This window comes from Pseudorca crassidens, chromosome 2 (assembly GCF_039906515.1).
Source record: "Pseudorca crassidens isolate mPseCra1 chromosome 2, mPseCra1.hap1, whole genome shotgun sequence".
In the NCBI taxonomy this organism is placed as follows: domain Eukaryota; kingdom Metazoa; phylum Chordata; class Mammalia; order Artiodactyla; family Delphinidae; genus Pseudorca; species Pseudorca crassidens.
This window is the reverse complement of record NC_090297.1, coordinates 44600979-44618180: the sequence shown is the minus strand read 5'-3', so window position 1 is coordinate 44618180 and position 17202 is coordinate 44600979. Positions and strand designations below refer to the sequence as shown.

General features: G+C 55.3%; 1 protein-coding gene across 4 annotated transcripts in view; it reads left to right on the top strand.

The window, feature by feature from the left end:
* Positions 1 to 17202, top strand: part of GLIS1 (GLIS family zinc finger 1) — a 227014-nt gene that overhangs the window by 187523 nt on the left and 22289 nt on the right. For all 4 annotated transcript variants that reach the window (XM_067726209.1, XM_067726208.1, XM_067726205.1 and 1 more), the window contains one exon: positions 16546 to 16707. In XM_067726209.1, coding sequence (XP_067582310.1) covers positions 16546 to 16707 — 162 coding nt within the window. The remainder of the gene's footprint in view (positions 1 to 16545; positions 16708 to 17202) is intronic.

Here is a 17202-nt window from a genome sequence, read left to right as displayed (position 1 = left end):
AGAATGACACCCATGCCTGGCATGCAGTAGTGCTGGGGCGGGGGCCTGTCCACGCCCAGAGGTGGAAGGCCCTGCCATCTCCCTCTCTCTTTTTAATATTTTAAAGTATTGTTGAAATATAACTCACAAGATTCATCTTTCTAAAGTATACAGTGTTTTGAGTATATTCACAAAGTTGTGAAACCATTATTACTATCTTAATTCCAGAACATTTTCATCATCCCCAAAAGAAACCCTGTACCTGTTAGCAGTCACTCCCATTCTCCCCTCCACCCAGCCTCTGGCAACCACCAATCTGCTTTCTGTCTCTGTGGATTTGCCTATTCTGGCATTTCACGTAGATGGAATCATACAGTATGTGGTGTTTTGTATCTGGCTTCTTTCACTCGCCATAATGTTTTCAAAGTTTACCCATATTGTAGAATGTATCAGCGTTTTACTTCTTTTTATGGCCAAATAATATTCAATTGTATTGATGTACTATTTTTATTTATCTATTCATCACTTGATGGGTGTTTGGGGTTTTTTCTATATGATTTGATTTAATGATTTGAAAAATTAAACTTATTATTACTGATTCACTTGTAGGAGTAAGAAATGGTAGATCCCATGCAGTCTCTTATCTCATTTGGCCCTTACAATAAACCTACAAGGAAGGAGTGTTAACTGTTTTCCAGAAGACAGCTCTGGACCAGAGCGCCTAAGTACCACGCCTAAGGGCAGGGGCCAGTCAGCAGTGGGGCTGGGACTTGAACCCAGCTCTGCCTGCTCTAAAGCCCGCAGCCCATCCAGCTGGCTCAGAGACGTGTCCCCAGACATTCAGCTGAGGCTGCAGAGAAGGATGTTGAAGGAGCATTTGCTCCCCACGGCGCTCTGTGGCTCACGGCTGCTGCTGCGGTGTGAAATGCAGCCTTGCCCGCCCCCATGTAGTCTTGTGGCTCGGACCTGCCTGTGTGTCCTCTGCCCTAGGAGTGAGCTTGTTTGTGTCCACTGTTTACTTAAGTTGGCCGCTCTGTCTCCTGAGACTCCTCAGTCATCACTGGTCACCACGTGGGAAACAGCCTGGTGATGTCACTCTATGAGGAGGCGTCCCTCAGTGCATCCCATGGGGTGGGCCTGGGTTCCCTGATGCAGCCACACAGCTGTCATCGTCACGGGCTGTGTCACCATCCATGAAAGTGGGTCACCATCCATGTCTTCCTTGATCCTCAGATCCCCTCTGGAGGTCATCATGTTGTTGCCATGTATTTGTGTGGAAACTGAGATCAGAGGGAAGTCCTTCACCCACATCACATAGGACAGGGGCAAGTGTCGGATCCAGACCTGACTCAGATCTTTCAGGCTCCACATCGAGGGTGGGAACATCCCCAGGTCGTGTTATGCAGGACAACTCACCCAAAGCCACATGCAGAATTAAGAAGGAAGTCTAGTTCTTCTGCAACCTAGATCTATCTATGAAAGTATCACACTGGCCACTGTGAATTTTTTTTTAAACTTCAACAAAACAGAGTAGTATAAAGTATAAAGCAAAAGTATAATGTATCAAGAGGTAGAAAGTAGAGAGTAAAGTATGAAGAAAAAAGGAAAAGTTACCTCTAACTATAGTACTCAGAAATAACCACTGTTTAACATTTTGGAGTATTTTCCCAGACTTCTCTGTGTATATGATAATTATACTCTTTACAGGAAGGGAATCATACTAGATATGTTGTTTGGTAATTTGCTTTCTTCACTGCAGTGTATTTTGGACACCTAGCCGTGTGCACTTAGCTGAGTGAATGAATGAGTGAGGAAATGAATGAATGACTTGTCTGCTCTCTTGTGCCACTGGACAAGTCAGGCTTTGTGAACCCTGCCCAGACTACCTTTCCAGAGCCGGGAGCCTTCGTCTCCATCCTGTCATTGATTCCCTGTCCTCTGTAGCCTTGGACCTCGGTTTCTCTGTCTTCACAGGGGGTCACTGGTGGTGACCCGTGGTGATAGAGCAGAGCCTGGTGCCGATTCTCCACAGCCTGGGAGTGGGTAACACTATACCATCATTGCCATCCTTGCAATGCCAACAAAGATGTTGAACCCCAGAGAGATTAGGTGATTTGTGCCCCTCATAGAGTGGAAGGGATTTGGGATTTGAACTTCAGCCTGGATGACTTCAGAGCACTCTTTAACCCAGAATGAGCATGCCCTGAGAATCCAGGGGTCCAAAGCTGGGGGCAGGGGCAGCCATGCCCTCTCTGGGCTGTCGTGGTGTCCCCACCTATAACACAGAGGCCTCCGAGGGCCAGCCAGTCCTGACATTGTGTGAGTCTCAGGTCCCCGCGCAGCCCAGCCCAGCCACCTTGCTATTACCCCTGAGCCTAGGAGGACCCAGAGAGGAGTCTGGCCCAGGACCTGCCCCCAGAGCCCAGAGCCTCTGCAGAGGAGCCACCACTGGCACTGAGCCCTGGTGTCTGAGGGAATTCCAGGCTGAGGGAACAGCGTAGGCAACAGCACAGAGGTGTAAAGTTCCAAGAGCCCAAGTAGTCAATCTAAGTGGAGACTAGAGAGGGAGGAGGGAGCTTGGGAGCCAAGCACCGCTGGAAGGCCTGCAGATGCAGATGGTGGGAAGCTGGAAATGCCAGGCTGAGGGCCTGGGGTTGTATCCTGAATGCAGTAGGCAGCCATCGAAGGGTCTGAGCAATGTTGGGGGCAGGTTGCCATTTAGGAGTCTCTGGCTGTAGGACAGATGGTGGATTTGGGGGCAGTGACCAGGGTGGAGACAGTGAGGAGAGTGGCAGGATTGGCATATAACTGGCACTGCCAGAGGGAGTGAGTGGTTGGAAGACCTCACCTGGGCCCCACTCAGGCTCCCAACTTGATTCCCCCAGGACGGAGCTGGAGACTCCTCTCTCTGTCCTCAGCCCCCGCTAGCAGGGCGCCCCGGCTGGGCCCCAGTGTAAGGCAGTGATTTTTTTTTTCTGTAAATTATTGGTGCCCAAGTCATAGCTGAGTGGCTCAGCACAATGGCATCCTTCTCTTTTTGTCCTCCTTAATTTTAGAATCCAAAGCTAAATGTTTTAATTTTACATTATTCCTGACATAATGCTAATGAGTTCCAGGTGTCCCCCTGAGTCAGGCTGTGCAGCCAGCCATCTGGGCGGGGCCCTGCTCCCCAGGACGCCCCTCCTGCCACCCTCTCGGTTCTCAGAGAAGTGCCTCGCAGTGTGTTCCTCCTTAAGGACCCCTTCCTGCTTTATCATATGGTTGTAATTTTTTTCAGTTTACTTGGTCGTTCTTTTGTGTGGTGACCACAGGGTGATTCTCCCTTGCTCGAGGGACGGAAGGTTCCCACGAGAGTCGGACAGCTTGCCTGGCCCAGCAGAAGGCACGCTTCCCTTTCAGACCCCTGAGGCACCAGGCGCAGGTGAGGGGTGGGATGCCTCCCCCAGACCCTTTCTAGCGCTTTCCAACCTGTGTTGGACTGAACATCTGGAGAATTTGTGTGTTAAGGGAAATAAACACTCTCAGGGGATCTGAAAAACAGTGTGGTGGCTATTATCGCTAGTATTGTTATTTTCTGGTGACGTGAAACATTTACTTCTTTGTTTCTAGTCACTTCTTGCCCGTGGCCTAATGTTTCCTAAATCTTCAGACCCGTCTGCTTTTTGTTGAATGAGATGTGAGAACAGGGACAGGGCTTTGGCATCAGACAGCCTTGGGTTCAGTCCGGCTGCTGCTCTTAGCCCCTGGGCGCCCTGAGCACAGGCTCTCTGGGAAAGAGGGTGATAGAGCACCTTCTGTCCAGGGTGCCCCGAAGAGCACAGATGGCGGTGCACAGAAAGGGGGCTGCACAGGCCGACTCAGAGGTGCACACCTCAGGAGCAGTTCTCCTCCCTTCTGCCTTTTCCACATCCTCGTAACAGGGCAGACAATGGTCTCTATTTTATTCATGTCAGATCTGAACCTGAAGTCCACAGACTTGAGTGTGAGAGAGTGTAACTTGAAAGTCTTCCTTGAACTCCCATCCTGTTCTGAGTCTCCGGAGCTGAGTAGCAAATCTCAGGCAGTTCACAAAGCCCTGCGCCAGTTCTGTGGGTGGGAGGGGCTTGCACTGAACCGAGGGGTCCTCAGAGTCATTTCTCACGCTGGCATCTTCTGAGCCGTCCTGCACCCCACCTCGTCTTTGCCCAGAGCCCAGCGGTCTCTTCTATGGCCACATGTTCCCTCCCCAAAGCCAAGCCTGTCCATCCATCTGAAAGGCTGCCCTGGGGCCAGCTTGGACTCAACATCTGGGTGTGGGACCTCCTGAGAGATCCAGAGTCCTGCCTGCCTGGGAGCAGCCCTGCTTCAGGTCCCACAAGCCTAACTGGGGGTGCTATCAGCACACCAGAGCCTGGCCCTAGGGTGAAAGGGCAGAGCTCTGAGCCTCCCCACTTTGAGGGAGCCCTGCCGTCTCCCCGTGTCTTGCTTTCCCTCCAGCGTCCCCTTCCCAGCCAGACATTTTCCAGGGGTGGGAACACAGGAATCTTTGCTCTTCCTCCCGCCTAGGCTTCTCCTGGGCTCCACTAATGTGGGGGGCTCCCTGCCCTGCTCCACACTTCCCTCAAGGTTCGTATGTTTGTTGCTTTCTTCTTTCATTCATTAACAGATATTCTCACACAAGCCCACTGTGTGCCAGGCCTGTGCTGGGCACTCGCAGATGGCTTGGGGCAGAAAATCATTTGAAATATTTACTGTGTGTGACCCATCTCTGTCTCCAGAGTTCTTTCCATTTGGCCCCGAGACCTGAGATTTTGAAACCCAAAAGCCAGGAGTTCACTCCTGTCTGCTCTGCTTTCTGCCAACTTATCTCCTCCAGAAGCACCTGGGTGGAGGCACAACGCTATTACTACATACCCATTTGACAGATGAGAACTGAGGCCTAGCAGGGAAAGGGACGTTCCCAGGACACCTGGCCCAGGGGAGTCCTCTGTGGCTGAACCAGCCAAGTGCACAGCCCACAGCTGGATGTCTCTTGCACAGTGGGCCAGTTGGGAGGCATGAGCAGTGGCTCGAGAAGCCCCAGAGTGAGCCTGTGAGCCCCAGTCCTGCCTCTGGCGGGGTTGCTGTGATACTGGTTAGACCAGGGAAGAGAGGTGTCCTGCAGACTGAGGCACTTGGTCACTGGAAAGTTCTGCCCTGTCTCTTCCTGTCTTCTCGTCCTTCCGTAGGTTGGATTTCATTTGTTTTGTTGTTGTTGTGGTTTGTGTACTTGGTTCCTAATGGCAACTGACCTTCCTTCATTAGCTCGATTGAAAGCTGGGCTGTCATCGTTCCTTCCATCCACCATTAATGGTGAGTCCAGGCACTGGGTTCGGTCAGTGGCAGCAGCGAGCGTTGTGGAGCCACGTGACTCTCTTCAGTGTGTGGCCCTAAGTTGCCATCACAGGGCCTCCCAGAGGATCTGTGGCAGGTGGGAGGGTGGTGGCAATGCTGAGGCAGGTCAGCTTGGCCTGTTTATCCCACTGGGCCCCAGGTGTCGGATCCAACCCAATTTAGAGCCATTGGATATCCCCGAAGGTAACTTACGAACCATCTTGCACCCTCCAAGCAGCCCTGGTGAACATGCAGTCACCCGGCTCTGTTCCTGAGCACCTGGGAATGGGTCACTGATTTCCTCTCCAGTAGGGCTCCCCCAGACTGAGCACAGCCCTCTGTGGCTCCCCACACCCTCACTACGACCTCCACAGGCCCCTGCTACCCCAGAGCTACACACACCAGCAGTCTGGCCCAGCTGTGCCCCTCCCCCCTCCCAAGGGGCCCAGAGCCTCACGGGACATTCCTGGTGGGAACTGAGCCCCAGGTGCACATGGGGCAGGTTGCTCCCACCCGTGACCTCAGAAGGGAATTTTGCACGTGTACATTTGTCATGATTCGCACTGACCCGACATGAGGTTTTATTTCAGGTGATGGGTGGAATGTCTTGGATCTCCTTTCTCCCCGGGCAGCCCCAGGGTGCTGCGCGTTGTACAGGGCTTAATTCATGCAGCTGCCACCTGTGCACTCGCCAGTCCTCGGCAGGCGGTGGGTAATTAAGCTCAAGGAAAGCAGGTGACTGGTTTAAGTTCACACAGTAACCTGTGACAGAGCCAGGGCTGGAATCAGGTCTTCAGACCCTCATGTTTTTCACACCATGGACCCATCCTCTGTTGTTTCTTCTTGGAATTCAGGAGAGGAGCCGAAAGGAGAACTGAGCACCTGCCCTGTGCCCAGTACCAAGGCCACACTCTGCTGTCCATAATAGGCCCCTGAGGCCAGGAGTGTCATCCCCTTTGCAGGGAGCACACTGAGGTTCACAGCGGCCAGGAAGAGGAGGAATTGGACCTGAGACCCAGGCTGTGGGCGCACCCTTATTTGGGGGAGGGTTGAGGCTGGAGAGAACCCTTTCATTCATTACAGTCCCTCCCCTCCTCCTCCTGGAGCAGCGCTCACCTGCCTTACCCCCAGCTCTTAGGATCAGATGTTGTCGCACCTGGACAGGTGTCGCCTCAGCAAATGGGCCAGGTGCTTCTGCTTCTCAGTTGGCTGTGGAGATGGAATGGGCTGCCATGTCGCTTTCCCACCTGTGCCTGCCTCCCCTCTTGGGGGTGAGCTCTAGAGGCCGGGCAGCATGTGTCAAGGCCCAGGGGCTATGCGGCATCCGCAGAGAGGACGAACAGTGAGAGACAGGCCGTCCTGGCCTCAGTGCATCAGGGTGGTGTCCGGGCGCTCAGGGCAGGGTGGGAACAGGGGCGATTAGGGAAGGCCTGGCACAGGAGGAGGGGAGGGCTGAGGCTTGAGCCAAGACCAGAAGGGCAGGGAGGACCGGACAGGCGGAGGACACTGCATGGTCAAAGGCCTGCGGCTGGAGGTTAGGAAGGGGGAGTGGGCACTGGGCTAGAGGTCAGTGGGACCAAAGGGTGGCCTGCGGCCCTGCCTTTGAGTTCTCTATGGCCACATGTTCCCTCCCCAAAGCCAAGCCTGTCCAGCTGCCGTGGGAAAATCAGGAGGTACAGTGGGCTCAGCTGGCTCTTCCCACCTGCAGCCTCCTCTCCTGGGCAGCCTGGAGCCATGGAGAGGCGTGTGGGAGCGTGACTGTCCATGGGTCTGGCTGTGTTGGGTGTGGAGATGTTGGTGTGAGGACTTGTCTTTATCCACTGGCCTCTTGGAGGAAGCTTTTGCTGGACTTTGTCTCTGGGTGTCTCTCCCTGTGCACACACAGAGCACCATGAGGCCATCTGTGTTCTGATATGTGAGCCAGTTTCTGCTGTGCTGTACGTGGGGTTGTGTGTCAGTGCATCTAGAGTCTGCGGAGTTTGTATGTTTGTGCCTGTGGTGGGGTCTGGGCTTGGGTGTCCTTGGGTATATGTATGAGTGTGTGTGTGTGTGTGTGTGTGTGTGTGTGGCATGAGTCATGATGTGTGTGTGTGTGTGTGTGTGTGTGTGTGTGTGCGCGCATGCACTGTGTGTTGGTGTCCTGGGGTTCTGTGTCTTTGATGTGTGGCTTGGTTGGCAGAAGAGGTGTCAGTGTGTGCGTGTCTGCATTTCTGGGTCTGCGGCTGGTGGCTTGCTATGTGTGTGTGCGTGTGTCAGCCATTCTGCGCAGCCTCTGAGCCCTGGCCCCTAGCCGAGCCTCTCTCCACACCTCAAGCCATGTGTCAGCACGGGGAGCCCCCTGGATCCCACCTGTCTACTGGGTGAGCAGACTCAACCTCCCCGTGCACCTCCTACTCTGGGGAGCTCTGCATACCCTGGAAAGGTGGCCTAGCCCTCTTGGCTCTCTCTGGCTGGGAACAGGAACCTGTTTCTTGCCCAGAGAGGGACTTTCTGCTGGAAGAGGGCCCAGCCCAGAGCCTCCAGAGCAGTCCTGGTGAGGAAGAGATGGGGAATCTCCAGCCCGCACCTTGCTAGCTTGAGAAATCTCCTCCCAAGGGCAGGCCCGGTCTGACCGGCTCTGGAAAGGAGGCTGTGGCCCCCCAGCCCAGTCTCTCTCTGCCTTTTGTGTGCCTCCAGCTTCTCTAGGTGGTCATGAAGGCCTAGAGAGCTGAGAGATGCTCGCCTTGGATCTCATGGCGCCCCTCGGTCCTGGCTGCCTAGGACAAGAGTGGGCCCAGGCACAGAAGGGCACGGGAGGCAAACCCAGCCTCCATCCCTCATGAGCTCGGGGTCTCTCTCACATAAACTCCCTGGGCCTCAGTTTCCACCTCTGTAACAAGGGGACCTGTCGTGCTGGTTAATGGGACTAAGGAGACGTGTTTAGGGAGAGTTTGGCCCAGTCCCCCACCTAGTAAATGTGATAGCTGCTGTTACAGTCACGGTCTCCCTCCTGCCCCCATCTGCCCGTCTATTCATTCACTCAGACGGCACTAGGTACCCAAGGCTGGACCAGACCCTCGCAGCCTTCACAGGGCACAGTCCAGGCCAGTGCCATCCAGCCTCACCTCCCAGGACTCTCCACTTTTGTCCCTCCCCTTATTGCCTCCACCTACCTCTGAGGACCCTCGCAGCACAAGGCCCTGAGAAGAGCCTCGTGGAAAACCCATGAGGTTCAGAGGACAGTAACTGCAGAGCAGCATCCCTCTCCCGGGGAGCGGGGTGAGGCGTGGACCGCAGCTCCCGGCTGGCTGGCCTTTCGAGCTGGCCAAACAGAATTATTTGGCATCTTGGAGAAGGTTCTGGCACCGTGCAGCTCTCCCATCCAAATCACTGTTGTAAAGTAGGTGAAAAGTTGATCCCTGCATGGCCTGCCAGACTGTTGAAACCCAATATATTTTACCCTTAAACCAGAAATGTGTTTGTTTAGAAGCAAGTCATTGGCAAAGGCCAAAACTGGAGGCATTTCCTCTCCTGCCCCCACCCGTGTGCCCCGTTCCCCCAAACCTCCTCCTTGCCCTTTGTGTCCAGATCCTTAGCCAGAGCATGAGAAAAGGGCCTCCCTCCTCCTTGGCCCATGTCAGCCACAGGGAGGAAACTTGACATTCCTCAGGGACCGCTGTGTGCCAGGTCCCGTGCTGGGCATGTCCTTTTATTTACTTCTAGCAGCCGTTTGTGGTGGCCCATTTTAGAGAGGAGAAAAATGAGGGCAGAGGTGGGACATGACCTGCCCAAGCTCGTGGCGGTCGGTGGTGAGTCCCCGGCACAAACTTCTGTCTGCGAGACCTCGTGGCCTTCGGCCTGTGGCACAATGTCCCACACCTCACATGTGACACAGGGCCCTTGATCATCCCCCAAGGCCCAGAGGGAGAGAACAGGCGTGCCCGGCACCAGCTGGCTCCGTGCCGGGGCTGCCCTGAATGAACTCGCTCTGCCCTTTCACAGGTGCGAGAAAGGCTCAGAGACGGCAGCTCGCTGAGTGGGGTGAGCCCAGCCCTGCAGATTCTGATGCCAGACCCAGTGCCCTCTCCTTCCCCCCAGCCAGAGTTTGAAGGGTCCTTGGGCTTGGTCTGGAAGGGAAAAGAGTGCCCCCTCCCCAGCTCCCGGGACGGCTCCTCTCAGGCTTTCATCTCCTGCCCTTGGTTCTGTGAGCTGCATGCAGCGGTAATGGATTGCAGTGGACTTTTTTCAATTAGGTTCTGATTTTCCCCTGCCTGTTACTATAAAACTCCAGATGGTCTAGGGCTTCATGGTTCCAGGGGTATTTTCCCCCGTTATTTGAATCTTCTTTAGTAACACGCCCCACATGTGGGAACTGGGCCTTTCAAGACTCAGTGCCTCAGCCGGGCTCGCTGTTCTCTGCTGTGTTGCCGCGGCTTTCCTTTTTGTGTGGTGGCATCTCCTCTCGGAGGCCCCGGGAGGAAGGAGGGTGTCGCCTTTGCCCAGCATCAGCTCTGCATCCAGGGCTGGGCCTGATTTTGCCTGGGAAAGGAACCCAGGATGTGAGCCCAGTTGGAAATCATGGTCATAGTTCCCGAGTACCAGCCTGTTTTGGGTGCTTTCTGTAGGGGTCCCTGAGGCGGTAGCCAGAGCACTTAGGGACACACATATACAGACTTGCACATCAGCCAGACCTGAGATCCAGCCCCAGCTCTGCCACTTACTGGCTGTGTGACATCACTTAGGGCCAGTGATGTCACTTTTCTGAGCCTCAGTTTCCTCATCTGCAGCGTGGCGCTGAAAGGAGCCTCACCAGAAGAGCATGTTGTCACAATTAAATGAAGTACCACACAAAACACACATGGCTCCCGGCTCCTGATAGGTGACTGAGAGGGTGTCACCCAGTCACTAAGGTCATTCTGAATTCACCCCAGTGTCATCTTAGTACATATTTTAATGTTTATACCTTCTAAGTAAATAAGAAAAACCCAGCACTCACTCTTACATTTTTCTAGACTGTCAGATAGCTCTTCTCTTCCTTCTCCCCTCTCCGGGTACTCCTTGCCCACAGTAGCGGCCGTCTCTGTTGCCCATGGCATGTGAGCCTTTGCTTCTGGCCAGATAGATCTGTTGTGTTTGGTTGTGTGAACTGGTGTGTTGCAAATTCATCCCGAATAAGAGGTGCCTGGGTAATCCTCTGGGTGCACACAGTTGGCATCAGGGCTCTGGCCACAGGATGCTGCATATACCCTGTGGTTCACAGAGAGCACCCACCCACCATGTGCCCAGGTGTGCCCAAGTGGATGCCCCCATTTACAGATAAGGCACCTGAGCTCTGACAAGTGAAATGAACTTGCCCAGGTCATCGAGTTCGGAAGAGTGGATTTGAACCCAGGCCAATCTGATGCTGAAACACAGTGGTGAGGGGCGTGAGGGTGGAGGGGGCAGACATCACCAAGCTGTTACCAGGGCCAGGCCGCACCAGCCAGAATGCTGGGGTGAGGGTTTGTACTTTCCCAGGCACTGGGGAGCCATGCAGGGTGTGAGCGGGGGTGGCAGGGAAAGGGGGCTCAGACACACCTATAGGCTTCCGTCTTTGTTCTAGATCCTGGATATCATGTGGGAATGAATTGGGAAGGGAGAGTGGAGGCAGGATGGCTGGTACAGTCACCTGGGTGAGCAGTGCTGGGGTGTGGACCAGAGTAGTGGGCGGATGTGAAAGATGTTTAAGAGGTGGCATTTCCCTGCTTAGCAGATGGTTGGATGCAGGGGCCAGGGAGGAGGGAACAGGTTTCTGGCTCAAGCATCCAGGTGGAAGGTGGGAGGTCAGTGGCCAGGGTGTCCAACCAGCAGAAGTGGCACCAGAGTTCCCCAAGTGAATAGCCCTGTGTTGCACCGTTGGCTGGGCCATGTGAATGGTTGCACAGGGCAGTTTCTGTGGACAAACAGAGCGGAGATCATAGGCAGACTTGGAGGGGTGGTGTATATTCTGGAAACAGCCAAGCGTCTGCTGAGCCAGAATGAAGGGGAGGAAGAGAAGGAGATCTAGAAGTAGAAATGGGAGGTCACTTCTTTCTAGAGGAGACGGCAGTTCTGACTGCAGCCGAGCCCAGGCTTGGTGCCCTCTGGCACAGTGGGGGCAATTACACCTCCTTGCCCCCTTGCAGTGGGAGCAGGGGTGTGCTCTGCAGGTTATACACCTGGACATGGACAACAGGGCAAAATCTGCCCTAGAACCTCAGGAGACTGGAGTGTTGGGGGAGGAATGTCAGGAAGGCCCCACCCTAGCATGTACCCGGTGGGGTGCAGACCCTGCGGAAGCATCATTACACCCTTGGGTCACCGTAGCATTGCCTTAAGGCCCATCCTCCACCCGCCTCAAGCAAACGGAGACCCAAAGCCCGGATGTGCCCGTTGACTCCATTTCTGTTCCAATAAGACCCATGTTTCCATTCTGGCAGCATCTGTACCCCATGACACAGCAGTGGTGGGGCACCTCTCCCTGCTGTCCCCCCAGACCCCACACAGTCAGTGCATGGGGCCCCTTCAAGCCAAAGGGTACTCCACGGGCTTGGCGTAGAAAGAGTTTTAGGGCCACACCAATCAATGGCAAACACATCAACCAGAGCCTCCTGTTCTTTACTTTTGGGGTCAGTAAAACCTGCCCCACAGGGGTGTCCTCCCTCAGGGCGAGACACCACCACCACCACGATAATAGTGACAACATTGACGTCCTGCGTGACATGCAGATATGCACATTGCCCCACTGCCACAACTCTGTGAGCTGCTTCCTCGCATCTTCATTTTACAGAGAAAGAAACTGAGCCACAGCGAGGGCACTGACTTGCCAAGATTACAGAGCCATCTGCTTTCCAAGTTTGAACACTTCACCCCAGCCTCTGACACACCAGACCGTGGAGGGCATTGAATGCCAGGCTAAGGGGGTTGACCGGATGTCAGAAGGCACAACGAGCCCTGGAGGGTCCTGAGCAGGGGTGACCTGGTTAGATTTACAATTTAAAAATGGACTCATAAAGCATTAGAGCTCGAGGGGTCTTGGGGGCTGTCTGGTGAAGCTACCGCTGTAAGGCAGCAGAGAAGGACTCATGAGAAACTCAGGTGCCCCAGCTCTAGGATTCCAGACCAGGCCCTTCCACCACTGTGTGAGCCCTGCCAGGTCCTGGCTCCCCAGGGTACAGATGAGGGGCTTGGTGGGGGAGCAGACCTGTCCAGGGCACCTGTTCCTTGGAGGTGGAGCCAGGACAGCACTGAGATAACTCCCCATCAGAGGAGGTGCTGGGGCACCTGCCCCTCCAGACTGTTGCCCAGTCCCCAGCCTGCTCCAGGCCCCAGGAGCAGGCTGACACCCCTTTGATAGGCCTGAGCCCAGGGTGTGTTGAGGAGGTTAGTCTGGATGTCAGGCTGGGGGAGGAAGATGGGGAGTGAGGTGAGGGGTTAAGGAGTGAGAAGTAGAAACAGGACTTTGGGGGGACTTGAGAGCCCGCCATGCCCAGCGGGACATCACACACACACGCATACACACACACCCTTCCAACTCCACAGAGGGCCAGCAGGCCCGGGAGCTGCCACCCCAGGCAGAATGCCACTCCACTACTTACCTGCTCTGTGATCCTAAATAGTAGCTACAATGACGGTATTGAGCAAGCACCTGCTACCAAGAGAAGCACTTACTGTGCAGCCACCCTCTGAGGTTGGTAGAACTCACCCAGTTTTACGATGAGGAAACAGCCTCAAAGAATTGAAGGGACTCACTTCGGATCACTCACAAGTGGAGCAGCCAAGACACAAGCCCTGGTCGTCCCACACCAGGGTCCATGTCTGTAACTGTTGTGCGGATTCCCCCGAGCCTCAGCTTCTGACAGTGGGAGAGATACTTGCCCCGAGGGCTGTGGAGAGGATAGTCGATCATGCTAGAGACATTACCAGGCCTAGCAGAGTGAGCGCACAGGTGCTGAACCCACGAGCATTCCCGTCCTCTTCTCTCTGCCTCTGTTAGCCCATCTCTGGGGTTGTTAAAGGCGGAGGATCACGGGGACCTTGGCAAGCAGCTGCAGGCAGAGCCCATCTCCCCTCAAGGCCCTGGCATGCCTGGGATGCTGGCTCTGCTGCGGGCGTTGCTCTGCCAGGTGTACCTGTAACATCCTCGTCCCAGACCTGTCCTGATGGGGCAGTTGCTACCCCACCTGCTGCTACCTCTGGTTCTACCTTGAGGGTTGGGTCCCCCATCATGGTGCTCTGGCCAGCTGCTTGTTATACCCCAGCCTGGGACTCAGCTCTGTTAAGTTCCAGTGGGGTAGGGGTGGGCAGGACGAGCTGGGCCGATATACACAGGCATGGCATGGGCACAGCGCACATGCGCAGGTGTGGGGTACCTTGATGAACACGAGGGAGGCGTGTGCACCCCTAGGCTCCAGAACCCCTATTCTTTTTTTTTTTTTATATAAATTATTAATTTATTTATTTTTGGCTGTGTTGGGTCTTTGTTGCTGCGCACGGGCTTTTCTTTAGTTTTGGCGAGCGGGGGCTACTCTTCATTGCGGTGCGCGGGCTTCTCATTGCGGTGGCTTCTCGTTGCGAAGCGTAGGCTCTAGGCGCGCAGGCTTCAGTAGTTGTGGCACACAGGCTCAGTAGTTGTGGCGCATGGGCTTAGTTGCTCCATGGCATGTGGGATCTTCCCAGACCAGGGATTGAACCCGTGTCCACTGCATTGGCAGGCGGATTCTTAACCACTGTGCCACCAGGGAAGTCCCCAGAACCCCTATTCTTAACCACCATTGGATCACATTTCTAACTCACCCTTTGCCCCATAAGTGAGCTGCTAGCTCTGCCCGCAAGGAACTCCCAAACCCTTAGCCTGGAGGCATGGAGAAAGGGCAAAGGATGTGCAGTGAAAACCTCAGGGTGTGACCAAGGAGGAGCAGGAGGTTGGGAGAGGCTTCTCCAAGGAGGTAGTGCTTGGGCACCATGAGTAGATGTCTGCCAAGTGAGTGAAGGAAGGAAAGGCGTTCCATTCCAAGGGAACAGCTCCAGCAGGCCTGGGGGCATTCAAGTTCCCGACACGTTAGGGGTCTGATCACTCCCGTGTGGCTACAGCATAACATGTGGGGTGTATGCAGATGGGAGAGGCGTCCAGCCGCGCTGGAAGACCGCGAACACCAAGCTGCAGATCGTGAAAAGTGTCTGAATTGAATTGTCAGCGAATTGGAAGGGAAGGTGTCCCAGGAGGGGCACAGCCCGAACAAAGGCATGGGGGTGGGGGCAACGGTGCTGAGACGGACGGCTGGCCAGGTAGGCGCACAGACCGGGTGGGGAGATGATATACGGATCTCCAGAGCCGGATGGACCCTCCAAAGTCAGGAATGGCACGCGGCACCTGAGGGATTATTGCCCCTCCGCCTCAGATGTCCACCCTCCCGGCTCGGGCCAGAGAGGAACGAAGGGACCGGTTGGGAGCCAAGAGGCAGCCTGCTCTTCAGCCGCTGCCCCACCTCACTGTGGGTGAACCTGGCACCGGCCTTGCAGGAGAGCAAGGGGGGGCGTGGCTTGTGGCCTGTTTATTCCCCAGACAGGATTTCCTTCTGGTTTTGATGCACGGAAGAGGCATAACATCTGGAAATAGGAAGCGGAACAGCTTCTAAAACCCAGCTGCGGACAGCTTGCCTTGGACCAGCCCCAGCAGAGCACGGCCCACAGTTGTGGCCGGGTCTTCAAGGGAGAGGCTCCAGGAGAGCCCGCCCCAGACCGTTGTCTCTGGGTCCTTGTTCTGACCTCTGCCCTGGCCTGAGGGCTGGAACCAATGGCTCATGAGAGGAAACCCAGCCTCCTCTGATCTCTTCTTCCTCAAGGGTCACCTCCCCCTGCCCCACTGCCGTGGGAAGGCAGCAGGCACAGAGTAGCCACCTGGGCTTTGGCCCCAGATGTGGCCTGCATCTTGTCCCAACACTGTGATCGCCCCTGGAAGCCTCTGTCTCTGAGGTGGGGACACTGAGGCTGCACACTTCCCGGTTGTCATGTGGTTAAACAGCCAGCGCCACAGCTGGATGGATGGAGCCGGTGTAGCTCCTCCTCCTGCCCACAGCGAGCGCCGCGGGAATGGCGGCCAGTCACACCAGGACTAGGGCGTGCTCGGCGGGCAGTGTTGGAAGGATTTTGAAGGCTGAAGGGGGTTGGACGCACTGTTACGAGATAGGACATTCTTTGCTGAGTGCATTTCTAGTACAAAGGCTTGAGATTGCCTGGAGGACCCCTGCTGTTTCAAGCCTCTGGTGGGGAGTCAAGAGGGGCTGGAACGTGTGGCGGGCTGAGTGTTTGAATGCCAGGCCCGCAGGACTTCAGGCGGAAGCAACAGAGTCCCTTTCCTACACCAGAGGCTCCTGGGGTAGCTGTGTAGAGAGTAGGGAGGGAGGAGTTGGAAGTTAGAGGATTCTGGGGAAAGAGATGGGAGCTGGGCCGAGGCTGCTGGGATCAGCACTGTATTTGTTGCTCTCTGCTCATCTCCACCCTGACCAGGGGCATCACATGTCTGTGCTGTACCTACTGAATGCCCACTGCCTGGCATGGGGCCTAGTGCATACTTGATGGATGTTAAACAGCCAAATGATAAATCAGAGACGCTGCGGTTACAAATGTCATTGTTCTGACAGCGATCAGCATTGATGCTGTGTTCCAGGCGGGCAAAGCCCTTTGACAGTCAGCGTCCTACCCCTTGGGACCTTCATATCAGCCCTGAGTGGTGGCCACACAGTCTTAAGTTTGTAGGCAAGGAAATAAGGCACGGGGAGGTCAAGGGCAGTGCCCAAAGCCTCACTGGGACAGAGCCCGACTCATAGCCAGGCCTTGGGTTCCAAATCCAGGGCTGTCTGCAATAGATGTATACCTACATCCTGTCCATTCAGGGCAGTGCTGCCATTAGAGCAGCACATCACTTCCAGATGCCGATGGAGGGCAAACCTGTCGAGATCCAGAGTTGGAAAGACCACTTTTTTCTCAAGCCCTAGTGGCCACTTGTAAGTCAGGGGTGTATTTTTTTCTGGACCTACCAGGGCTTCCCAGATAGAGTTTGGGTCCTGAGCACTTCATGGGAAGCTGAACTGGGGCAGCTGGAGGCCTCGGGCAGGGTCAGGGGGTTGGGGGGGAGAGGATGCTGGGGCCCACTTCCAGGCTGGGCAGTGGGCCTTCCGGGGGCTGCAGAGCACCCCTCACCAGCCTTTCCTGCAGTTTGAGGGCTGCAGCAAGGCCTTCTCGAGGCTGGAGAACCTCAAGATCCACCTGCGGAGCCACACGGGCGAGAAGCCATACCTGTGCCAGCACCCGGGCTGTCAGAAGGCCTTCAGCAACTCCAGCGACCGCGCCAAGCACCAGCGCACCCACCTTGACACGGTAGGCCTGAGGGCAGAGGCCGAGGGTGGGGTTGGAGGACGCGCACTCTGCCCCCACTTGCCTAACGCAGGGCAGCAGGCGGCTCCAGGCAGAAACCCTGCCTGCATCCTTGAGCCCTGTTGACATTTTGAGCGGGACGATTCTTTGTGGGGAGAGGGAAGTACTGTCAGTATAGGATGTTTAGCAGTATCCCTGGCCTCTATCCATTAGACAGGAGCGATTTCCTACTTCCCAGTTATGACAACCAAAAATGTCCTTCAACGTTGCCAAAAATCCTGGGGAGGAGGAATTAAACTCACCCCTAGTTGAGAACCACTGCTTTAGCTGAAGGGTACCGGCCCAGGCACTAGTGTGGGCCCCACTGAGAGGGTGGGCTCCCATCCTGCATCCTATCCCCAGGCCTGTCAGTCACCCCCAGAGCAGGTCCTCCCTGCTCTTCCCACCCACTCCCTCCATGGAGACAGGCCAGAGGCTCTCCAGGGCCATTCTGTATCT